This window comes from Ochotona curzoniae, unplaced genomic scaffold (assembly GCF_017591425.1).
Source record: "Ochotona curzoniae isolate NIBS_2020 unplaced genomic scaffold, NIBS_Ocur_1.0 contig_2723, whole genome shotgun sequence".
NCBI lineage: Eukaryota > Metazoa > Chordata > Mammalia > Lagomorpha > Ochotonidae > Ochotona > Ochotona curzoniae.
Window position 1 is genome coordinate 20,910,823 of NW_024465573.1, and position 25,987 is coordinate 20,936,809.

The 25,987-nt window shown below is 47.9% G+C and overlaps 1 protein-coding gene across 1 annotated transcript in view; it reads left to right on the plus strand.

Moving 5' to 3' along the window:
* Positions 1-25,987, plus strand: part of ZBTB16 (zinc finger and BTB domain containing 16) — a 183,166-nt gene that overhangs the window by 148,132 nt on the left and 9,047 nt on the right. The window contains exon 5 of the mRNA XM_040976966.1: positions 24,930-25,100. Within this exon, the coding sequence (XP_040832900.1) occupies positions 24,930-25,100 (171 nt within the window). The remainder of the gene's footprint in view (positions 1-24,929; positions 25,101-25,987) is intronic.

Genomic DNA, 25,987 nt, shown 5'->3' on the forward strand with positions numbered 1-25,987 from the left:
CCTGCTCAGTGCTACTCCCAACCTCTTGCACACACCTGCACCTACTAAGGCTGCAGCTATGGCGGGGGATTGAGGAGAAACGATGCACATCCTCCACCTAAATGTTGATTACTTCCTGGCAGAGCTGGGACAGGCAAGCTGCAACAGTTTTTGTCCACAATTTGAGTCTTGCCCCTGCTAGTCTTATGCCCAAATGTACTGAGAAATCTTCTCCTTTGTCCCATCTCTACCAAGCTGATGTTTGTTCAAGAGTCTCTGTGACTAGGACAGGGTCAAGGGCAGTGTTTGAGGCTGGTATTTGGAAACTTGTGGCCTTCAGTGGGGGGAATGCCTTCCTGGATGACTGCTTAAGGTCCAGTAGAACCTTCTGGAAAGATGTACTCTCAGCCTGAAAACCTTTGCAGTGAAAGCATCTTGTAGCAACATACTCATTGCACTTGCTGTGTGGAAAACAGGGGGCAGGGGACTTTAGAAGGTCTTTCTGCCCCTCCTAGATGTTCACTAAGTTGACAAGGCACTAAATGGTCCCTTGTTCCCTATAATTTTCAGAAGCACCAAGACTGCTGCCACTCATTCCTTCAACATTTATTATTTAGCTGCTTTGTGCTTACATGTTGCAGATATAAGGACGAGTCCCTCAGGTCAGGAGACTCAGAGTTACTGAGAAGACAGATGGACAGGTAAAGCTGGAACAGAGATTATGTGTACCCAGGATGCTGTGGAAGCACAGTGGAAGGGAACACAGCAGACTCTGGGGGCACATCAGGCTTCTTTTTTTTATAATAAATTTATTTCATTTTTTATTATGTTTACATAGTTAAAAAGGATGCATGCCCATGTGGACCACCAATTAGAGTGGGGAAGGTTGAGGAGTGGGGGAAAGTGGATGAGACAACTGTTTCCAATCCCCTTTTTTCTTCCTGTATCTGGGAAAAGTAGGGAGAGAAGGGGCCAAGGCCACTCCCAGCAGCCCAACTGCATCAGTAACACATGAAGCTACTTAACAAAGAAGACACTCTAAGATTTCATGTATTTATTTGAAAGAAGTAAAGACAGAGAGCTCTCCTGTGCTAGTTCACTCTGGAAATTCCCACAGTAGCCAGAGATGGGCCAGGCGGAACTTGGAACCCAATCCAACCCTCCCATCTGGGTATCAGGGACCCATGTATTTGAGCCATCACCTGCTGCCTCCCCGGGGACACCATAGGAATTTTAAAAAGAAATATAAATTAGACAAAAGGAAGGAGAGGAGGGCAAAGGGGTTGGTTCCCTGTAAGTTTGAAGGTAGTAATGGTGATATGGCTTAAGTACCACAATGGAGGCAAGAAGGAGGCATTCCCATACCACAGACACCCTGTTAAGCTGTGTGTAGAGCTTAGATTATATTCCTTGGTGACAACAACAGTGAGTCCCTGGGAGCCATTAGAAAGTTATGAGATCAGATAAATTTTCTGTAGGCTGGCCTGGGGTTCGAATCATAGAGAGACAAGTATCAGGAATCTGTTGTGGTGAATCTGGTGGCTTGGACCAAGCCAGTGCCTATCTGGAATGAGGAGGGTGGGGCACACAAGTGTTGGGTACTTGGATAATCATAATACAAAGTAGCAGAGATTGGGTGCTGTGTCAGAATGATATGCAGGCACCTGGCAGGGTGACAGAATGGATGCTGTGCTGATAGCCAAGGCAGGTCCAGCAAGAGAAGCTGGCTTGAGATGTGGACGTGGAGATGTTGGCTTTAGATGAGTTGAGTGCAAATGCCTGTGGGCATCCAAACAGCAATTGAATTTGTGGATTTCATGCTCAGAGGGTACTCTGGGCTGGAGGCCTCTGCGTTTGTATCCTTCTGGTGGCATGGAGGTAGCCACTGTGGAGCTCACTTGAGACCAACATGGGACACAAACTGCTGTGGATGGCAAGTAGAACACCATGGGGTGGCAGTGGGGCAGAGGCACTGCTCAGCAGGAAAGGGTCTTCGTCCTGAGGAAGGTGGATGTGGGCACCTGCTGCCAGAGGGGCCATGTGGCATGGCCTGCCATGCACAGAGGACCTGCCCGAGTCAGGAGGCCCTCTGCTGGCCCTGCACCCCGCATTTCCATATCCCTGGCTTGTTCTGTGAAGGAACTTTTGTCCTCTGGGGTAGAGAGAAGAGGCTGACAAATTCAAGAGTCAGCTCAGCACTTGTGGGACCCTGACGAATTACAGGGCTGCCCACTGCTCCCAGGAGAGTAGATAGAGAGTCCTCTGTGCTTGGCTTAGAGTAGAACTGTCCCTGCTGCACATAGCTTCTGGATGTCCCCTTCTCGTTGGTCACCTTGCCCAGGGTGTCATTTCTGGAGTTTGCTGTGCTGGGTCTCTCGTCATCCTGGAAGGGATGCAGACACCCTCTTTCCTTCTCAAGGAAGCAGAGCGGGGAGCAGGAGCTGCATCCCCTTAGGTGCCTCCACCTGTCCCCTTGCATGGACTTCATCCTTTCTCCCTGCATCCCCTCCTTGTCCAGTGGCTCGCCACTTGGGGACCAGCTGCTGGCGTGATTGACATAAAGCCAATCTATAAATAAAGTCTTTTTCTTTTCTCATAAAGACTTTGTGGTTGAGTTTGCCTTCAAGGTCAAGATCAGACCTTTCTAAATAAACACATATCAAAGGATCATTAGCAAAGCAGCACTGTTAAATTGAGATATTAACTTCTGTCAACTGCTTGTTTCTTTTTTGCTCTGTAACTCATGACTGCAGTAGGTTTTTATTATTTTGTCCTTAGGCGGTAGCATCTGGCTTCTGTAGAGACTGTAAAAATTAAAAAGCAACACAAATCATTGCGAGAGAAAAGCAGTAAATTCAATGATAAGAATTTAAAATTAAAATGTTTCAGCACTTTTATATTCTGCAAAACACAAAGTGAATGAGTTTGTTGCCTGTTGCCATAAACTCAAGCCAGCTAACCATCCTCTTGAGTTTTTTTCCGTATCTCCTTTGCTCATCACCATCAATTTTTGCGAGATATAAAGTGAGAGGTGTGTGTGTGTGTGTGTGTGTGGTATGTGAGTGGTGTGTGTGGGGGGTGTGAGTGGTGTGTGTGTGGTGTGTATGGTGTGTGTGTGGTATGTGTGTGGTGTGTGTGGGGGGTGTGAGTGGTGTGTGTGTGGTGTGTATGGTGTGTGTGTTGTATGTATTTTGTGTGGTGTGTGTGGGGTGTGTGTGTGTAACGAGGTTGGGGCAGAGTGGCGGATGCACTGATTCCCACCTCATTTGAATGGAGGAGGCAGTAGTGGAGGTGCGTTTGTAGAGCTAGGGTGAGAAAGGAAGGGTTGAAAATCAGCATTTCAGATTTGCCTGTTTTTCTTTGCTCTTTCTGTTTTAGCACAGTTAACAAAGCGCAACACAGTTGCGCAAACATCAACTTGTAGCATCCAAATTCAGTCCTCAGAGGTCACTTTCTGAGCAGATATGTGATGCTGGATTGGGAGACTGGGCAGGGAGGTGACTTGCATAGCAGAGATTTCTAGGTCTAGAAGTAGTGTGTGTGTATTCGGGGTTGAAGCAGCTTTTTTTTTTTTTTCTAGCCAGAAGATTTAGGGTTTCTGTGGTGAGGTCATTCATTCTTACTGCAAAATTGAGTTGTAACTTGGGGCCTAGCTCTGTCCTAAGCTGCAAGGGAGATAAAAGTGAATCATTTTTCTTCCCTGCTCTGGAGAAAGTGTAGCTTTAACAAAAATAAAAAGATAGGCTTACTGGGAAGCAGCTAGAGGATACTTTAAGGCCACTGTGCATGAGGAGGTGATGGTGTTGTGCAGCTGTGTATGGAAAAGCTGGGTCGGGTGGGGGGATGAACTTGGCGGTGATGTCCCAAGAGATCTTGGAGGAGATGAGTTCCATGCGGCTAATTCTGCAGTGCATCTGGCTTAGGGCCTGGAGAACCTGAGATTTGCCCTGTTGGAGTGAGCTTGCAATATTGCACACGGGGTGATAGGTTTGACTGCTGGGCCCACAGATAGGAGGCCAGTGCTCGCTGTCCTGGACAAACTTCTGCTACCCAGTGAGAGAGGAGAGACAGTTCTTGGCCTCCTTTGAAGGGAATGAAGGCAAGTGTGAAGACTGGGTGACAGGGTTGGGTTGAGAACATATGATCAACACCGCTAGTTCTGCCAGAGAAGCACATTGCTCTCTGGGCCCAGGTGGTCTTGGAATAAAAGTCAACCTGAGCAGAAGCCAGATTTCCAGCATGAGAAAGCTGGAGTGACTGTCTGCCTGCCACCCCACTATGACATCACCCAGACCCCAGTTCTGAATAGCAGCCATTCATGCCTCCACTGGGGGTGTGAGAGTGGGGACATGAGCATGTGTGTGTGTGTGTGTGTGTGTGTGTGTGAGGAAGTAGGCTTGGGGACTTGTCCATGTCAGAGTCCATGCCTGGACTCTGTAAGTGGTCACTTGAGTGACACTGTCTCCTTTGGTGGGTGGGAAGCTCTCCAAGGACAGGAATGGTGTAGGTTTCATTTGTCAGGGTGTGCTGGGCCTGCAGAGGTGCCTTATAAATTTAATGGGGCAAACTCAAGTAGCATAGTTTTCTCTATTGTGGTTCTCCCCATTAGTTGGTAAGTAAATATAAAGAAATTCACAGTCCAGCTATTCCTTGTATGATTCCTAGGGCCAGTTATGAGGACTGAATGAGTTGGGGTAGGGACACTGACTACAGCTGTCATAAAGCATTTTGGTACAGTGAGTTAAGGCTGTCCCTTGGGGTGCCCATGTCCCATATCAAAGTGGTTATAGTCCCTGTTACCACACACTTTGAATTCAGCATCCTTTTAGCATGCATGGCAAGCAGGAGATGATGGCCCAAGTAGTTGGGTTCCTGCTGTTCATGTAGGAGACCCAAATGGAGTTCTTGGCTTCTGCATTTCTAACATTCTGTCCTTGTGTTCTGTAGTGGTTGACTGTACAGATGCTAGGATTCCCCATCCAGCCCTACATAAAATGGGTATTTGGAGAAAATGAGAGGCCTAAATGGCACTTTGGGAGAAGAGTTTCTCTGGAGAATCAAACTAGGTCCTGTTTGTTTGAAGATTAGATAAATTTTTTTTGTCTTGAAATTTAGAACTAAGTGTATATTAAATAAATGACAGTGGAGGCAGGTGAAGACAGCTTGGTTTGAGGCCCTTGGGTTAGAAGATAATGCAGTCATCACTCTTTACTCCACCTTCTGCTTAAACTGTCCTGCTTCCCCACTGCTCATTATTTTGCTTTGTCTTTTTTATATTGTTTCTATTTGAAAGGTAGAGAGACAGAGATCTTGTGTGCACTCATTCACTCTCCTGAATGTCTATAAGAACAAATAGGGTTGAGTCAGGCTAACGCCAGAATCCCAGAGCTCCATCTGTATCTTCCATCTTTAGGTGATTGGGACCCAAATACTTAAGTCATCGTCTGCCTGCTAGGATGTGTGTGTCAACAGGAAGCTGGAATTTGAAGAAGAACCAGGACTTGAACCATCCAATATGGGATGTGGGAGTTCTTGGTGGTGTTAGCACCTGCCTCTGTACCACAATCCAAGATTCAGGCTGCCTAAGTGCCCTAGTTGGATAATCTGAAGACTGTTTCCCACTTGTGTCTGAGATCCCAAACAGTCCTCATAGCTGTTTCTTGAGTCCTTGACTCTCCAGGCTATTCAGAAGGAGAGCAGATCTGTAGCATTTTCTAGTTGATATTACTGAGAAACTAAAGTCTGCTCTCGATGGTCCATTGATGCAAAAAGCAGGTACAACTGAATTTCACAAAGAACGGGAAGAAAAGGGGAGGACAGGGAGCAAAATGCCTGACCCATGAATTACTAGAGATACTAGAGACAGGAAGAAATAAAGAATTGGTAAGTACCAAGAGGAGACCCTTGTTAGTACTACACCATGTCCATCAAGGTGGACTCCACTGCCTGCTGCCTAAAAAACACTGAGCCACACACTGCCCTGGGGGAGGAATGGGGTAAAATCCTTATCCCTGCAATCATTTTTACAATGACAGTGTCTTTCATTCTTTCTTTCCCACTGATCCCAAAGGCTTTGGAAACCTCATAGTGCTTCCATCTGAACTCCAACGGGAACATTTTTGAAAGCTGCTCAAATACATGCCTTCCCGTGACCTTTGTCTCAATCCTACCCACACATGATCACTCTAATCTGAATGAACAGAAAGTGCCAGCTGTGCATCCCACTTCTCAGTGCCCCTCATACTAGCCTGAAAGTCAGTTTCCCAACTTCTTCCTCCAAAGTTAGGACATTGGTCCAAAGAGGATTCAGTGAGCTGCTTTCCCTTCTCACTTTGGAGACTTTCTGACTTGAGAGGATAAAGACTAAGGAATGTGGGAATAGGCAGATACTCAGCAAAAGAAGGAACTGGAACAGATATGGGTAGGTCCAGGGACCCCTTTGCCTCAAAGCCAATGGGTCCCTGGAGGCAACCTGCGGTCACATTTGCTTACAGCAACACCTGACACTGTTCACCTTCAACAGATCATCTCTAGAGCCACAAGAATGGGGGTCCTAGGCCAGAGCTGAGAGCAGCTCTAATCTGAAAAATCCTGTTCAACTCTTGAATGAAGTATCAATCTTTATTTTCCTTGCAAGGAAATTATTGGAGGTCACAGTTTACGAGTGTGCTGGTGACATGCTTTTGGCATTTCCATTAGCAGTCTAGTTTTATGAAAATCCCATCTGCCGGGTAGAGTGAATCTGAGAACAGTATGTTGGGCATAGTCTCCATTGTGGAAGGCTAAAACCTCACCAAGAGTGTGATTTGGAAGAAGCCCCTGCCTGGATGCAGAGACCTCTGGACTCTAGGCCAGCTCCTGTGCCTGAGAGCAGCACAAAGTGGGCAGTGCAGGGAGAGATGGGGCCTGTCCAGGTGCTGAAATAGAATGGAGTAGGGACATTGGCAGCTTAAAATCCATGATCTGCTGGTGACCGGGCTAGACTTCAGGTCCCTAACTGAAGCTGCTTATTTGTTACCACTGCACAGCAATCCATGGTTAACTCCATTCTGCTGCACCTTCTCCTGTCCCCAAAATCTTGGTCCTCCATTGGTGTGGATGACTGTCCATCATGAAGACACTCCTAGGTGGCAGCCCTGTGAGGGAATACAAACAGGTTGGGAGCAGAAGACAAGCCAGTGAGATCCCATGCTGTGCCCTTCATATATAGACATGTGTACACATATGATTGCACATGTTCACATCTTCAAAGATACACATGGAAAGAAGCTGTGGGCTAGGAAGCCAGCAACTCACAGGGGATCCAGGCTGGTGAATGGGTGCTGGAAGAAGAAGAGCGTGTTTCTCTGAGGTTGGTAAAAGTCAAATATTAATGACTTGGACTCGGGAAATCATAACTTGCTAAGGATTCTGACTCAAGCTCACAGAGATATTTATGATGTGCTTATTTATTAATCCACTCAGTAAATAGTTTTTATACATGCCATATGTGCTTGCTAGGGAGATGTTTAAAGAACAATGAGTGCTCCCTGTCTATCACTTTCAGACTCTGCCTTTCTAAATAAAATCAATTAAAGGCACGGCTCAATGACTCAATTGGCTAATCTTCCTCTTTCAAGTGTCAGGATCCTGTATGGGCACTGGTTCATGTCCCAGCGGCTCCATTTCCCATCCAACTCCCTGCTTCTGCCTGAGAAAGCAGTGGAGGATGACCCAAAACCTTGAGACAGTACACCCTCATGGGAGACCCGGAAGAAGCTCAGCTTCAGCCGTTACAGCCACTTGGGGAGTGAACCAGCAGATGAAAGATGGAAGATCTTTGTTTCTCCTCTCTGTGAATTTGCATTTCAATTAAGAGAACAGGTGAACATTTAGAACAGTGGTTAAGGTACTTGAATTGTCTATAAGGGTGCCTGAAGTTCCAGTGCCACCTGTGTTTCTTTTCCAGCATTCTGCTCATGTGTGTTCTGGGAGACAGCAGGTCTTGGCTCAAGCACTTAGATCCCTGCCACATGCATGAGAGATATAGGCTGAGTTCTGGGCTCCTGGCTTTGTCCTGGCCCAGTTCCAACTGTTAGAGATATTTGGGGAGTGAACCAACAAAAGGAAGATTTTTGTCTCTGTACCTTTCAAACAAAATAAAGTCAACAAGTATCTAATGGGAGGAATTAGATAGGGAAACTGGAAGGATGGGAAAAATTTGCTTTCCAGGCAGATACAGCTCCTCTTGGTGGTGCCACCTGGAAAGATGCGAGGCTCCAGGAGTGTTAAGGTAAGGAGGACAGAATCCCTGTCTGCATGGGTCTTGTGCCTTGCAGGGAGAAACACAAGTTAGGAAGCAGCTTGTGCAGGGGATAAACATATATTGGAGGTGTAGGGTGTTAAAAGAACACACAAGGTGCTCCAGCTTGGCTGATGTGTTACAAGGCCTTCTGGAGGGTGTGTCCTGACAGCTGTCATCTGAAGCAAGAGTAGAAACAAGTAGATCAGGACTGCAGGGGTAACAGAGCAGGGAGGGAACAGTGACAGGCTGGGTGCTGTGTGAATAAATGTCTGAGGCCAGAGCATGGGACCTGAGGTTGGAAAGGTGAATGGGCATTATTACATGGCTGAAGAGCCCTGTGGGCTATTTTACAAAAGGGCAAGGAGAGAGAGAGAGACTTTCATTTATTGGTTCACTGTTCCAAAGGGCTGCAAGCAGCTAAGACTAAGCCAGGCTAAAACCAGAAACCCAGAATTTCATCCTGGACTCCACATGGGTGGCAGGGGCACAAGACCTACTTTTCACTGCATTCCCAGGCATAATAGCAGGAAACTGGTTCAGAAGGGGAGTGCCCCAGACTGAAATCAGCACTTTGATATCGATGCCCGTATTACAAATGGTGACTTGACCTGCCATTCCACAATGCTGGAGGGTTTCAGCTTAAGACCAGGATATCAGGATAATATTACCATCATCTAAACAAGATTTTAAAGTAGATAAAACCCATGTGTTTATTCTGGAAATGTATTTGAAAACCGAGACACTAAAAGGCTGAAGAGAGTGTGATGTCTTTGAAAGTGTGATGTCAAGGAGACTATTAGAAGAGATTTCTAAAATGAAAAAAGTAGTTTGTAGTGCCACCAATAGCTCTCTAAGAGAAAGTATAGAAAATATGTTGGATTTAGTGACACATTCAGAGACAAACAACTTTGATCTTGGCAGAAGGATGGAAGCAAGAATGAGGTGATAGTTTGAGCAGGTGAATGGGTTAAGCAGTTTATGAAAACCTGGAAAGTAGAGGCAGCATCTGTAGGCAGCTTGAGGAATGGAAGAGGGGTTAGATCATGAGCAAGAAATTCAAGAACTATGATTGGTGGGTAGTTGGACCACAGACCTTGAAGTGTGGACTGAATGGGAAACTGGACAAGAGTTGAGGCTGGGAAGGAAGTTTGAATGCAAAACTTGAGAAATACAGCTCTTCTTGACAGAAGCAGGAGTGTTCTTGATGAGGACTTCCTGGAGGGAGCTGAAGGTAGTTCCTAGTCCATTCAGCTTTCACAAAATACTTGAGACTGGGCAATTTTTAAAAGATTTATTTATTCAGTTAGTTATTTGAAAGGCTGAGATACAGAGAAAGAAGGAGAGAGAGAGAGAGAGATTGTCCATCTGCTAGTTCAACTCCCTGTAGGCAGAACTAGGCTGGTCCAAAGTTGGGAGCCTGGAGATTCCTGAAGCTGGGAGCCGTGGGTCTCCCAGTCTGCTTTCTCAGGCAAGGGGAAGGAGAGGCACCATTGACATGTCATTAGGAGGGAGCTGAGCTGAATCTGAAGTAGAGCAGCCAGGCCTAGGATCAGCACCCATTTGGGATGTTAAGCCACACACTGGCCCCGAACTGGGTGATTTACAAAGAACAGAAATGCATTTCTCCCCAATTCTGTAGGTTGGTTAGACCAAGATCAAGGCTGCAACATTTGGTGAGCTCCTTCTTGCTTTACAAGTCAGTGACAGAAGGCAAGAGGGTGGGGTAAAAGAGAAAGAGCATATGGAACAAGTGACAACAGGAGTGGTCAAATTCACCCTTTTGTAAGGAACTCACTCCTGCCATCAGAGAATTAAAAATAACTGGAATGAGGAAGGAAGGAACAGGAAAATTTGTCAGTTAAGTGTTGGCAGTGTTGAACACCTTGGACAGTACCGGCTATGTCCAGGTACTGGACAGCCTGTCATTGACATGAGAGAGTTGGCCTAAAGGTCTCCATCTGTACTAGAGCTGCTCAGGAATTCCAGAAGGGGAATTGAAAAGGGAGGTACCTGGGAAGTAAAACCCATGTGGGAGGAAAGAAAAGCTTCAAACCACCCCCTGACATTTGACTTTGTGGTTTCTTTCTAGTGTCAGCATCTGAGGCCGGGGGTTTCTTCCCATCAGCTGTTTTGGGGGTGGTGTGTATGCACAAGGGCATGGGAGGGGAGGGCCATGCTGTCCATCACTTTGTGAGGAGCATGCACACCACCTGTTGTGACTGAAGTCACAGTTGCTGCCTGCCATGTACTCGGTCTCTTTTCCTGTGAACAAAGAGTGATGCTAGAAGGCAGCACTGTGCAAAGGAGGGTATTGCCAATGAAGAATAAAGGGAAAGTGTGGTCGTCTTCCTCCTCCTCCTCCTCCTCTTCTCTCCCTCCTCTTTCTCTTCCTCTTCCTCTTCTTTTTTCCTTCTTCCTCTTTCCTTTCTGCCTCCTCTTCTTCCCCTTCTTCCTCCTTCTCTTCCTTCTCTTTCAACTTCTTCCATAATCAGCTTCTTCTCCCACACTCCTTGGGTAGCAAAGAGGACAGAGTTTTCCTTCCTGGCTTGAACAGCCATTGCATGCCACCTGATACCATGTAACAGCCTTTGTCTCAGGTCTCTGTAGCTCCTTCTTACTGCTTTCTGTTCGGTCATATACTGTCTCCTCACTCACCACTGAGACCACCAGCACCTCATTTCATCAGTGTGACAGGGCAAATGGCCTCATGAGCCCCTGGAATCCTTTAAGGACATCAGCAGGATAGATATATAAGCAGTGGCTGGGAGAGGACTGTCTCTGAAGTCCACAGGGGAGTCCCAGGACCCAAGGGCAATGCCATATCAGACATTCTGTCACTACTGCCTGTCCTCCACCTGGCTGCTAATGTGCTGTGTCTCCCCATGGGATGGAGACAACAAACTAATAGGATTAGTGAGTTGAGGAGGGTGTGGCACCCCTAGAGCTCCTTGGAACTATAGGAGGTTTTAAGAATCAAAGCTTGCCCCTCTGTTGCATAGATGAGTTCAAGTCCAGAGAGACTAAATCCATTTGTTTACTCTTTCATCCATATATGCTTCCTTCTCTCTAGCCAATATTCATTGAACATCTATCAGGTCAGAGAGACAGTGGAATACAAGAGAAATGAGGGCCCTGTTCTCAAGGGGTCTTCATTCTGCCAGGATAGGGGAGAGAGTGAACTTTGAACCTGAAGGTATCACTCGCAGTCTGACCAATGTGAAAGCGAAGAGGGCAATGCAGATCTTCTGCAGTGTCCTTTCCAGGGACCCAGAGGTGCTCCATTGCTCTCTCTCTCTCCCTGGGAGCTGAGCATTCTGTTCTGTTTTTTGAGGATGGACCAGTTGGAAGGTTTGGGTCTAGCTGTCTCTGGGAGGCAGAGGGTTTGGCAGGATACATGGTGGCTTTGGACTAGGGGATTTTTTTGTTTTTTAAATCATGACAAAATGTACACAACATCAAGGTTAGCATTTTAGCCAATATTTTTTAAAAAGTGACAGCAAGGAGTGGGAGGCAGAAAGAGAACTCTTCCATCCTTTGGTTCACACCCTTCCCCAATGGCCACAACAACATGGACTTGGTCAGCCTGAAGCCAGGATCCAGGAACTCCCTCTGATTCTCCCACATGGGTGGAAGGGGCCCAGGAACTTGTGTCATCATCTACTGCTTTTTCAGCCACATTAGCAAGTGAGCTGAATCAGAAGCAGAGCTTCTGGAACTCTAACCAGCTTTCTGATACAGGATGTCAACATTGCACATGGAAGCTTACCCTGAGGTGGGATAGATCATCTCTGTTTTAGCTATGTTTGAGTGCAGAAGATCCACTCACATTGATGTATGGACATCATCACTACCCTTACCATCTTGTGAAGATGAAATTCTACACCCATTACATACCGACTTCCTCTCTCCCCTTCCCCTACCCTGGATCCTGGGCAACGAATGCTTGCACTTTTTATGCCAGGGACTCCTTTGGAAATCAGGTGAAGTCTGACTTCTCTAAATAATGTCTATAAGATGGTCTCCCCAAGAAACTGTTGAATTTATCTGGACCATAAGATGCTGGACTCTATGCGTGGTACATGCTTGCAATGAAAGAGGCATGATTGGATTTGAAGGTGGAGTAATCCACTATCGGGGGAGGGTGTGGGGAAGGGTTGGGGGAACCTCAGAGCCTATGAAATGGTATCATAAAATGAAATGTAATAAAAAAAAAAGGAAAAAAAGAAAATGTAACCTTTAAAAAAATAATGTCTGTAAATGCATCAAGTAAAATATATGGAATGATCATGGAGACTTCACAGAAGGACATCAAAATAGTCTCAAGGAATCCCTCTACAACACAGCACCATGTGTAAGTCTTCCTACCGTCACTGAGAATCACAAGTCGTGGTCAAATGAATGTTATTTGGAGCAAATAACGACCTTTCTGATTTGGCATAAAAATGTGACACCTGTCACGGACGAAATCATTACAGATGCTCTGAATAGGCTGGTTTGTTAACGTACGTTCTCTAAATAGAAGGAACTCCTACATCTTAGTTGGAGGTGAGTGAAAATAAACATGTCCGCTCCTCTGCCTACCCTCCCCAAGTTCACCCATCCCACGAGTTATCTCCTTTTTGGCCTGAGGGTCTGCAGCTGCAAGTTACAAAGCCCTGCAGAGGCAAGAGTGGGCTCACCAATGCTGCCTAGGGGCAGTGTGGCCAGCTCAGAGTGTGCCCACCAGCAGGCCATCGTGAGTGAAATCCCCCTCACACAAAGTGGCACAGGAGCCGTCATGGGGACAAGGTGCCTATTTGCTTGCTGTGGCTGCCAGCCTGCTGTCTGCAGTGGGCGGGGCCCGTGCACCCCAGACGTGTGCCTTCTGGCAGCTTCCTCCACCCCCTTGTCCAAAGGCTCACTGCAGAAGGCAGCCATATGGTCCTTTGTGGACACATTCCCCAGTACTGTATCTTTCCAGAGTGAATGCAGGACCCCACGCCCCGTGTCAGCTGGCCCTCCCCTCCCTGACAGCCAGCCCTGGGTGTGGTAGGGGGCTGCTGTGTGGAGCTGGGGGAGCCATGCAAAGTCGGGGTAGATGAGGAGAGCAGTAACACCCCCACACACTCACACAGAAAACTGTTGAAGTGAAGTCAAATGTCTCAAAGTCAGATCCCTTTTTAGTATGAATTTGCTGTGTCTCATTCTGAGCACTAATTCCAATTTAATTGCAAGTGGCCTGAAGCCTCTTCAATAGGAGTAACAAATGGTTTGATTTTGTAAACTTCATCAGACTGCATTTTAAATGCGACACAGTAGCCCAACTCGAATGCCAATGAAGCACTGGAGTAGCTCTCTGTTTACTAATTATCCGTTTTTACTCCAAGCCACGCTGGCTGGCTTGTCTGATTAAATCGGATTTGTGGGATAGAGAACAGCTAGCAGAGTTTTCTCTATAGTAAACGAGATTGAAACTATGGGCCGCCTGGCTGCACACTGTAAATTATATTTCCTTTTAAAGGGGACGTGTCTCTTTTATTTCTCCATCGTCCCTCCTGCATATTAAACCTGACGGTACAGAAATGCAACCGGCTGCTCATGAATCCAGCCTCTCGCCCTCCACCTGGCCACCAGCTCAGCCTGCATTCGTCCCTGAAGAACTGCAAAGGAAATGGGTAGCTGCCTACCGTGTCCTCACTCTGTCAACCCCCCCCCCCACTTTTTGCTTTTTAATCCTCTTCTTCTCTTCCCCTTTCTTCGGGGGTTGAGTTTTCGTATTGACATTATTTTCCAGGGTATCTGAGCTGATGTTGATTCTTAGAAACCATATTGAATTGGCTGAGAGGAAATTCTAGCCAGAATTTACCAGAGCCCAACGATGATTGGAGATCTGGCCTTGGCAGAAGGACATGAGTATTGGCAGCATTGGATTAGGGTACACATAGGGGCTGGGCATGAATTGGTGATGATAGTTGCAACATTGAAAGATGAGTCTGTTGTCAAAAAGTAGAATCATTCTTTTGGTCCACCTTCAGTATAGTCCTTTACTCCAATCAAAGTGAAATTTGGACTGGCTTGTTTCTTCTCTGCCTGTAGCCCCAGCACAGAAGGTCATAGTATGTCTCTTAGAGGGCTGGACATTGGGAGTCCGGTCCTCCAAGTTGAAGTCCAGGCTGGGATGGGGAGAACTGGGGGAGGCTGGTATGCCCTCTCCCACTCCCTGACCAGTTTGGTCCAGAGCTCTGGGGCTCACATTTAATTGTTTATTCCTTTGTCATTAGGAAAGCAAAGCAACTCTGTCCTTCGGTCTCTCCCATACTGCATGTGTGCGTACACGCGCGCGCGCGCACACACACACACACACACACACACACACACACCCATAGCGCATGAAATGAATACAACAGGCTTGAATACAAGGTATCAGCCACACTGTGCTTCAGCCTCTATTGCATCCAAGATTTGAGTTCCATGAGTTTGACCTGTCCTGCTCTTATTCTCTGTTCTCTGTCTTTGAGCCAGACTGTTTTTTCTGTATCATTTTGCTTTAGAAAGCCCTTCAGCATTCGCATGTACACTTTTCTCTTTTTTGGCCATTGTGTGCAGTACAGTGCAGGAAGGCCCTGTTACAGTGGGAGTGAATGGCTGCCTGCAGCCCCTCTTTAATTGTTGACAGTAAAAAGCCTTTAAATGCTGCTTAATTTGTAATCATCTTCTGGGGAGGGGGAGAAGGAGAGGCGTCATTAACATGTCAGTAAAATGAATACATCTTCGCTTTGGTTTGGGTGGGTTTATTTACATGGGGGAGTGTGTCTTTTTGTGGGCTCAATGTTTGCCAGCTATTTTCATAAATCTGAAACAATTTGTATTTCACCTTAATTTTGGAATTCTGTCTTCCCTGACCCCTACTTTTCTCCTTTCTCCTGGCCCTCTAGCTCTTGTCTGGATGTGTGTGTGTGTGTGTGTGTGTGTGTGTGTGTGTGTGTGTGTCCTCCTCTACCCCATCTCCTCTTTCCGCTTCCACTTCACTGTGTCTGAATTTTTCTGAAATACATGAGGGTTTATTAGAAACTTTTAAAAAGAACCCAATTGAGGTTTTTTTTTTTTTAAGTTTGTTTTGCCACCAGAAATATCCCATTACTGGGCCCTAGTTCTTCCTGAGGGCCTTGGGGTAACTCTGAAGTGCCTAAAATTGGGCTCTAAAGAAAGCATCACATACATTTGAGGAGCACAAACGACAGAGACCTGGGGTAACTTGCATGAATAAGGAAATGGGCCCGTGTGTGACAGAAGCTCATTCCCTCCTTTAAGTCCTCAGCATGCTGTTCAGTATTCATGTGCCTGCTGAGTATCAGATCCTGGAGCCAGGGGATGAGAGCACCTGATTGTGTCATTCACCTTCTGTCGGGGGGAAGCCCAGTGGTCCTCTCTCTATTCCTCATGCTGGGCCACAGGAGAGAGGGAGCCTCCAGCCTGCAACTTCACCTCTGCCCAGCCCTCTCCCAGCACTGAGAGGCTTCAGGGGCTCTCAGACCCAGCTGCTTGACACCAGCCTGCTGAGTGTGCTGCCAGCTGTCGGGGAGAGGGGTACAAAGCAGGCAACAGGTGGTCCCGCAGAGCAGGAACCTGTAGGTTTTCTCGGTGCTTTCCCTGTTCCCCCTGCATATCCCAGTCTCTTGGCGTTGCTTGAGAAGGATAAAGATTGTCATGTGCCAGGTGCTCAGTGTTGGACTTGATCTTCATCTTGACTGTGGTTTTCTGTCTGTTCGCCTGCCTCATTGAGAAAGTGGCTCTCACTAATGTCAAAGACTGTTGAGTCGTTCTGTGAAGGAGGAAGTGGTGCACATCTCAGCAGGAGACAGGACGTGCCACTCAGCCAGCATGTTTCTCTTGGGTAGACCTGGAACCCTGAAATCGTAGAGTGTGGGGAGCTCATTGAAGATCGTTTTTTCAGTGAGGAAACCAGCCCAGAGAGGTCTAGAAGCTTACCCAGGGGTGCATAGTGAGCTGAGACTTGAGCACAGGCCTAGGGGCAGAAGATGTTTTTGTGTGTGCGCCCCTTTGTCCTCTTAACTCAAAGTCGGCAGCAGTAAGTCACAGGGGGACAGAGGCTGGAAGGATTGTCCCAGCCCATCCCAGTCCACTCCATCCTCACTTCCCAGCACACACTTCTGGTCTCTTTCCTAGAAGCCTCAAAGATCAGAAGAGTTAGAGACCAGAGAGCCTGCTGACTTGTAGTTCCTGTGTAGCATTGAAGAGACACGCAGGGCTTGCTGTCCATAGTAGTCGCAACAGGAGACCTGGGCACAAACCCATGCAGGAAGGAATGAACTGATTGCTGAGTTAGATGTGCTTACTACCCACCATTTGTTAGCTGCAGAAACCTAGAGGGTCCAGGTTGCCGGTCTCTGTCCTTTGAGCCTTATTCCTACTTGAACAAGTAGTTCTGGGAGACTGGGTTATCTAACGAGTGGTTTCTACCTGCATTTGGAGGAAGGGGCGACCATGATCCATATTTGGCCCACTCCCAGTGCATCACTCTCCCTACTTACCTGCAATCCAGAGTGCCTCATTGCCAAAATGGGTAGTCCCTGAGGGAGGCTGCCCTGTCCAGCCTGTGGTGGGCTGGACCCAGAGTGGGACCGGGTTAGCTACTGCCAGCTGCCCTTTCCTTCTCAGGGCTTGTTGAAGTTGCTCCAGTTTTTCAAACGTGGGCCAATTAGTTTCACAAATGGGGGCCCCTGTGGTGCCAGGGCACATTTGTTCCGGGCCTGCGCACTGGCCAGGGCCCATTGTCTTGCCTCCCAACCCTGTGGGGGCCCATTGTCCTCCCCCCCAGCGGGTGCTGCTTACCACTGATTTATACAGGCAGGCGTCCTGCAGGTCCAGGCTTCACCACCACAGCTGGCGGAGGTGCTTAAGGCCTTGGACCCCCTGACCTTTGCCCCAGTCCTGCTGTCATTTTGAAAGTTACAGACCAGAGGGCTGCATACCTCTCCGGATTTACTTTCCACCCCAACCACCCTCCCGCTACAGACCTCCGCTCGCCCCCCAGATCCCACCGCCCCGCCCCACCCTGGCCTGCCCCTGACCACTAACTCTTTCCCTTTTCCTTCTCTTGCTCTTACAGGAGAAACTTGGACACATTCTGGAAGGCCTAGAAGAGTCCAGCAGCTAGACTAGGAGGGTGAAAGGCAGGGACCATCATAGACACATGTGGTTAGTCATTGGGGTCTGCCAATATGGTTTTATCCTTGGATCCATCGGTTCCATATTCAGTGCAGTCGGAAAGGATGGAGACAAGGACCTTCATGGGCAGGACACTGCCAGGGATATAGGACTTGCAATTTGCTGTCCTGCAGCTTCTCTTTCCCTTGATCCTCTATCTGCCAGGAACTCTGGGCCAAAAGGAAAAATGACCCAACAAAGAAGGCAGATAGAATATGGTATACCAGGCAGCAAACTGCAGCCCTGGGCTTGTTTTGAACCTTGATCCTCATTCTTGCAAACCGAACTTCTTTAAAAAAATTTTTTTTTCTTTTTTCTACACCCCTTTTCTTGCCCCTTCCCTCCCTCAGCTTCACTCCCTCTTGGGTTTGGTACGTTTGTTGGAGTGATTGACAAAATTAGTAAATCCATCCATGTTACTTTTATTGTGCAGGTCTCAATAAATCCCCCGTGTCCGGGGTACACCTTAATGAGCTAGTGAGCTGACAAATTTGTTTACTGTAGCTGGAGGTGCCGAGTAATGAAATGCACTTGTGTCTGCAGCTCACTGCTAAACAAATACACACTTTTTTCTGAAAACCAGCTCTGCTTACTGTTGCTGCTGTAGTAGCTGCCGCTGCCATCCCTGCCTGGGGATGCAGCTGCATTCCCCTAGAGTTGAAAGAGGTGTGTGTGTGTGTGTGTGTGTGTGTGTGTGTGTGTGTGTGTGTAAAAATGTACTCACCCATCCATGGGTTACTTTTAAAGCAAATTTGATCCAGCTGCTGCTTCTCCTCCCATTTTTGTTTCTCACTGAGGACTTTTGTGCTTCCTTAACTAATGATGTGAAACCCTGACATGCCCCCTGTGACATGTGGAAATGGATGGTTTATGTAGATGTATAGATGCCTGCCAGGATGCTGAGCAGGTACGAAAGACAGGAATAAAGAGGGAGGGCTGGATAAGGAGACCGAGCAGTGATGAGGCTGACGTTGATGAGAAGGCCAGAGGCTAAGACTTTGACCACTTGCTTTGGGGAGATGCCAAGGTGCCCCAGCAGTTAGGCAGCCATGTAGGCAGGAGGCAGTCAGCCCCGCCCAAGCCTGAAGCCACTTTAGTTTGTGGCAAACCTTCCCAAATGCTTATACATCTTCTCCTCCCCCAAATGAGGAGTCATAGCACTTGTCTCCTGGCAATGCCAATGATCAGGCTGGTGGGGCACTGCCATCCTCAAGCCGGGCAGTCTGGGTGCTCATTGCCTGTGGGAGGGAGTTGGGGAGTTCAGGAATGTATTCCAAAAGATCCCATGAGGAAACCCACAGGAGAGCTGGGACAGGTTCTTCTTCTCCCCAGTAGATTGCTTCAAAAGGAGCTAAACCTTAAAAGGGAGGAACCAGGACCAGTGGCAGATGTCACCCACTGGGCCTGTGTCTCCTCCCTGTCTGCAGCTACTTCTGCCATCCCTCACCTCTGGCCGCCTCTTTCCTCTTAAAATGCAGACAGAGCCTGCTTGCCTTCAGTGTGAGTCAGCCTGGGGCCACCGTCTCTGCCCTTTTCGCTGGTGGATGATGCAGCTCCACCACTTTTTTCAACAATGACTTGGGGGACGTGGGAGGAGAGAGATGGAGGAGGGGAAACGGTGGTACCATGGCTGCAGTTTGGGGTCATGAGGGTTGCATGGCTGGAGATGGGGTTTTAAGAATGACCCCAGGGGATTAGAGGAAACAGAAAGATTCATCTGAAGGATTTGGGGGTGGGAGATGTTTCCAGTTTCAGTCCAGGTTTTCACCTTCCCCGAATCCCCCACCCCCACCACCCTGTGGAAAGAGGCAGCCTCCTGAAGTGGCAGGGCAGGCAGCTCCTCCTTTGTCGGGTGAGTTCGGGTGAGGGTAGGTGTGAGAAGCCCACCCGCAGTCGAGTGTGCCATATGCACTCACAGCCATGCACACACCACAGTCCTGGCCTGCTTACCAGAAAAAGCTGTAGTATATTTAGATCCCTCTGCTCCTTTGATTAGGAAACTGCTTATAGCAGGAGATAATAAGAGCCTTGCTCCAAGAAGGTGTAGCACCTGAACATCTTCTCCAGCTGTGGACCTCTCCGATCCTGTTCCTTCCTTTTCTATCAGAGAGCTAATTGGTATGGAAATGACACAGATGTAAACATGAGGGGTTTTGTGTCTCCTAATTTCAGACCCCCTTGTCACCTGGGTGAAACAAATACCCTCGATCTGCTACCCCTCCTGCCTCCACTTTCCACCCTGGCCTGGCTTTCTGCCCCACCCCACCCCCTTCTACCATGAGGCTTGCTTTCACTTGGCAGTGAGTCTTGCCTGCCCTGCAGCCCACACTGGCTGTGTGACCCAGGGGGAGTCTGGACAGGTCACCTTCTCTGGAGATAGACTTGATGCAAGTGGAGGCCTGTATGTTTGCATGGGCTCTGCCCACAACACCTAGAGCCACGCCCAGTGCCTCTCCTGCCTTCAGATCACCTTCTGGCTTACAGGCTGGGCTGCCAGGCTGAGGCTGAGCCCAGTTCACTCTTAACCAGAGCCCGGGAGATGCTAATTCTTTGACCTGCTTCATGGTGTGTAGGTGATTTAACTATCTGATTTACATGGAAATTTACAGATGAGTAGAAAACAATACATGTGTAGGACTTACATGCTCTAAAATATCTGTTGTCTCATAATAGTGCTCTGAAGTTCATGTTGGAAAGGGCAGTTTAGCTAGAAATCTACCTTCTTTTTTTTCCTTTTGTAAAATTTTTAAATATTTTGAATTTTGAATTATGTGGTATATTTTTGGATAGGCTGGGATCCCCCCCACACACCAAACTACCACCCCCATCATATTTTCCCATTTTGTTACAGTAGTGTAGTCCTTCATAAGGAACCATAATCCTGATTGTTGACCTTGTTACATGGCTTCTCACTTATGGTAATGTATAGTGATGGAGTACTGGGGTCTATCATATACAAATGGGGGTACAATGGAACATGCATCTCTGCATCCAGACGAAATATGGATTCCCAGTGAAACTGTTGGACATGTGTAAACAATGGGATGCTGGACTGTGACATTGTCTGTACCAGCAATGTCAGGATACACTTAAATAAGAGACTGATCGAAATCTACCTTCTTAACGAAGAACCTGAGGTCAAGGACAATAGCCAGCTGGCCCTTAAGTGCAGAGCCACCAGGGTCTGCATTCCCTAGCCAGAACTGGGGTTTTCTGACTGTCACACTGTGCTCTGAGTCTTTGCTGACCTGGAGTGAGAGCTGAGGAGCCATGTTCTGCCCACCAGATGAACGAGAGAGTCCCCACTCCACTGGGATCAGCTGCCTCCAGGTCACTTGGTGTTACTGATGGGAGCAAAGGGTCTTGCTGGTGGCTTACTGGACCAGCTTTGGCCTGTGCCTTTGCTGTCTGTCTGTGCTGTGACTCATCCTTTCTTTGTGATCATCCCCCAGCCCTTATTGATTTTTTTAAAAAATATTTCTTTATTTGAAAGTTAGCGTTAGAGTCACTCCCCCCAGATACCTGCATTGGCAAGTATATGAGCCATTGGTTTCTGAAGCCAGAAACTTCATCCAGGTCTCTCATGTTAGTGGCAGAATTCTAAACACCTGTACCATCTCCCACTGCTTTTCCAGGTGCCTTACTAAGGAGCTGGATTGGAGTTGGAGCAACTGGAGCCTGTATTGGTGCCCATATGGGATGCTGAGTTACAGGTAGTGGCTTAACCCACTGCTCCAAAGCTCCAGCATACTTCCCAATTGATTGTTTAATGCAACATGCAGTTCTCTAGTACCAGCTGTGTGTCAGGCCCTGCGCTACGTCTTGGAGGATATAAAGATGAATAGAATAGTTCTCACTTTGGAGGCTTGCAGTCTGGTAGGCAGAGCTGAATGTCAAAAATAAATGCAGTGATGAGTTTTGTACACTGTGGCATTGAGATCTGAGGGCAGGACGATGCCTTTGGCATTGAGTCCTTAAGGATCTAAGTCATCCAAGAAGCCTTCTTCCAGGTCTGTTTCTTGGAAGAAGAAACCTCAGAGTTAGTAAAAGAGAGGGGGTGTCTGTATCTTGCACAGCTGCCATGATTCGTGATTCAGGTTGTGCACTGTGCGAAGGTTCCCAACCAAGGGGAAAGCAGACTGAGACCCAGTCCTCCTCATACTCGCTAGAACTCAAGGCCTGTGTGCTCTGAGGAAGAATCGTGATTGTCTAGTTCAGACAGAGGCAGCATGTGGGCTGGCACTGGCTCTACAGTCGCATTGTGTTATAAAGCTTTTTCACGTGGGTATTGCATTGGATGTTTGCTGGGATCACAGGCAGTACGGAAAATGGTGCGCACACTGAGGCAGACACCTTAGGTGAGATGCTCAGGGTCACAAAGCAAGGAAAGCAGCTGAGCAGGGACCCCTGTCCCGTCCTTCTTCCGTTGTCTTGTGTCAGCTGCCCACAGGGCTTCTGAACGTTCCCTTCATCCTTGTGGAGACCCACTGCTTCCCCAGTGGCAGCAGGTGGCACAACTCCATCAGGGAACACTAAACTCCTGCACCAAAAGGAAGCAGAATGCTTGAACGCTGCTGGGCCCCAGCCCCACTGCACAGCTCACTGCAGCTAATGAATTGCTAATACAATTTTCTAGATAATTTTATTTCCATAGTCCCACATTTTAATGTGTTTCCAAAAGCTAGCATTTATTTGCTTAATCTCCCAGAGTAATAGAATCTGCCCTGACTCATCATACATGCGAACAATCAGCTAGGCAGAAACGACAGCAAATTGTTTAATAACTCACATCTAGTGTCTAGATTTTTAACTTGCATGCACCAGTAGCTTTTCTTATGTTGCATCCAGTTCTCTGCCTTTGCCTGTTTTTCTTTTTTTTTTTTTTCTTTCCCATCATCACAGCTGTGGTCTCCGAGAAGATGACTGGGGAATGGGGATTAGGGTCTCTGAAGCCCCTTACTTCCTATAACCGGCTTGGTGGATCAACCACTTGGGAGAGCCCATACCATTATGTGGGGTGTCCTGGGAAGGGGAGAAAGGCACCATAAAGACACTGCCAAATTTCCTTCCCAGCTGATGAACCTTGAACTCTGTAAGATTCAGAGCTGGCGTCTTGGGACTTCCTGTGTGCAGTCTTCCCTATTCAGGTTCAGTCCCTGGCTGTCGTACTATCTTCCTGGAATTTTGTTTCTCCATCCTTCTTCCTGTCCTCACAACTCCTGCTGCAGCCTCTTCTGGTGGCAGCCCAGGAGCCATCAGCCCTCTTGTTTCCAGCCCTTTGCCACAGCCCTTCATCTCCCCGTGTTATGCTAGAGACCCTGCCCTCCAGCACAGGCTGCATTACGCTAGCACCACACTTGTCTGATAACTGACCACAAGCAGTTGTCTGTGGCTTGTGCACCACAGAGATGTTCCTTGAAGGTCTACAGGCTAGGAAGGCTGAGATCAGGGTGAGCCTGAGCAGGTGCTGGTGGAGGACCTTCTTCCTAGTTACAGGTTCCAACTTCTTGGAGTGTCTTCCTGTGGTGGAAGGGGCAAGGGAGCTCCCTGGAGTCCTTTTTCACAAGTGCACTAGTCTCGATCATGAGGGTGCCACCCTCATGACCAAAGCACTGCCAAAGGCCCCTCTGTTTATACCATCACTTTGGGAGTTAGCCTGTCTGTACCTGCCTCTTTGGAGGGACACTGGCTTCAGACCCTAGCAACGCCCAGTACCTCTGTGGCCTTAGTTCCATTAACACTACCTCTCAGAAATCTTTCTGGATTTCAGGAGGATTTAAAAGTTTCAGAGGACTGTGCTTTGTGATCCCCACTTCCTGGTCCAAGACTCCAGAGCCATTGCTGGAAGAAGCCCTGGACACACTGGTACCTTTTGTTTTCAAGCCTGTGTCTCTTCCCAGGCAGGCCCAGACAAACAGGTGACCAGTCCTGAAACACAATTGGGCTCAACCCCATGGTGTCTAGAAGCAGACGACCAAGTTATTTCCACATCCCAATTCGGTCCCCTTTGTAGACTGGGTGGCTTTTAGATGAGTTACTTGGTTTCTCCTTTCCCATTTTTAAGAAAGGGGGATGAAAATGCATGTCTGGTATATTCAGAAGAAATAAATGGGATGGCACTATAGTGCCTAGTGCAGTACCTGTATTGGCTTCCTTTCCCTTCTGCTCTTTGAGGGTCAGGAGCAAAATTCTGTGTTCACTTGTGCTCCTCATCACTTGCTTATAAGCCTTGCTGACTGCTGGTGGTGGGAGCATGGCACCAGGGGCCTAGGCTTCCGTGTCTGCAAGGGGAGATCTGTGGGTTAAGGCGAGGGATAGGGGAGAGACCATGCTCATCTTCCCACTAGTACCTCCCAAGCTCAGCCACAAATGGACCTGAAGTGATGAGACCCAGCCCTCCCATTGCCTGTCTCCCTTGCTGGGCTGGGAAGGTTGGTTCATCAGGCAGTCCACTCTTCACATCCACCTGTTACCATAAGTTCCCCAATTCTACACCCATCTACCACACAGCAACCAGCAACCCAGACTGTGTCCCCCATTGTGCTTTGGGCTAGGTCTGCCTGCCCCCACCTTTTCTGTCTCTCTCCCCAAGGGATTGGCTGGGTAAGGCTGAGCACAGGTGACCTATTCCAGATGCCAACAAGCAAAAACATACGGATGGTCTTCAGGAGGAGTAAATGTGTCCCTATTTGGGAAATTAATCCCAAAATAGTGAGCCAGAAGCTACAAGCTTGGACTTGAGCTCCTGTGGTGTTGTAGCCTAAAAGGCTATGGGTCAGAACAGCCAAAGAAAGTTTCCTGCTGGTAAAAGGGACCAAAATAACATGTGAATCTGTTGACTAAAACGACCTTACAGATTCTTACTGACAGAGAAGTAAAAGTCCAGGGTCTGAAGCTGATCTATGGAAAGGATTCAGATCCAGGCTACTGGCTCTGGAAGTCAGCAAACTTCCACTTAAAAACTGGAATATTGTACACTTTACTTGACTGCTTTGTGCTTCGGCTTTTTTACCTGAAGGGTGAGGTGTATTTGCCTATATTTTGGAGTCATGGACTAATATGAATTATGTTGCAATGATGGCTCTTTCATCTTCCTTATTGCTATTCCTCCTCCACTCCTGCACCCTGCAAAGTCCCTCTGGGCTGTGTCCTTAGTACCCCACCCTCCACAGCACCCAACTCGACTGCAGATGCTCGTTCACTGCTGCGAAAGAGATGTTGGCTTAACACCCCACTGGACTACTTTAGGTACCATCGGACCATTGTCGCCTCTGTATGCCCCCAGCTCCACATGAGTGACTCAGTCAGCATTGTGTGGTCCAGGCTGCCTCTGGGTTTGCTGCTGAGTCTGGGTATCCGAGGGTGCTAATCCTGAGCCTGATATGTGTTGTCATCTGCGTGGGTGGAGAATGGCCTGTGTTCCCACTTCCTGAGACTCTCCCCTCTGTTCTCTGCACAGGCACAGACATGGCTGTCTTCTGTCTGCTGTGTGGCAAGCGCTTCCAGGCACAGAGCGCGCTCCAGCAGCACATGGAGGTCCATGCGGGCGTGCGCAGCTACATCTGCAGTGAGTGCAACCGCACCTTCCCCAGCCACACGGCCCTCAAGCGCCACCTGCGCTCACATACAGGTAGGTCCGTGCACATGGTTGGAGGATGAGTGGGTAGGTCTCTGGAAGCTAACGTTTATGTCCAAAGATGTAAGGTGAAGAGGGCAGACTGAGTAACCCTCAACTCCTCCCTGTCCAAGGGTGATACATGTGGGGGCTTCCTATAATTCAGGAAGATGCTAGATGTTCTCCCCATTGCCTCTTGAGCTCTCCATTCTTAACATGGAGGATGTTTGTTATGTACCAGCTTCAGAAACTTCGGTGTTTTACTAATGATAGATTTACTTATGTATTTAATAGGACCGCAGAGCAAGGAACACACACACATACACAGAGGAAAAAGAGAGAGAGAGATTTTACATTTGTTGGTGTACTCCCAAGTGACTGCAATCTCCAGGGCTTGACTGGATGAAAACCAGGAGCTAGGAACTCTGTCTGAGTCTCCCATGTGGGAGGCAATGGTTCCAAGAACTTGAACCATCATCTAGTGCCTTCGCAGGTACATGAGCAGGGAGCTGGATTGGAGGAGAAACAGCTGGGACTTGAAGTGGTGCTTGAATGTGGGATGTTGTGTTACAAGCAGCAGCTTAACCTGCATGTCACAATGTCAACCCTCAGGAATGTCAGGCTTTTTAGCGAGTATTCCCCCAGGATTCTGATGCAAGTGCACTTACAATGCATCTTGAGGAAAACTGATCAACCAGGTCTCCCCACTGCACACACACACACACACACACACACACACACACTCCCAAAGCCTCGGGCTCTCGAGCAGGTGTTAAGGAAGTGCTCCCATGTTCTGCATAGTAACAGAGAGTTTGTCCTTGGACCTTCACCTTGCTGAGCAAGGATGATGAAGGCATCTCCTTAGTGAGCCATGAAACAGTGCTGGCCACACAGTTCCACAA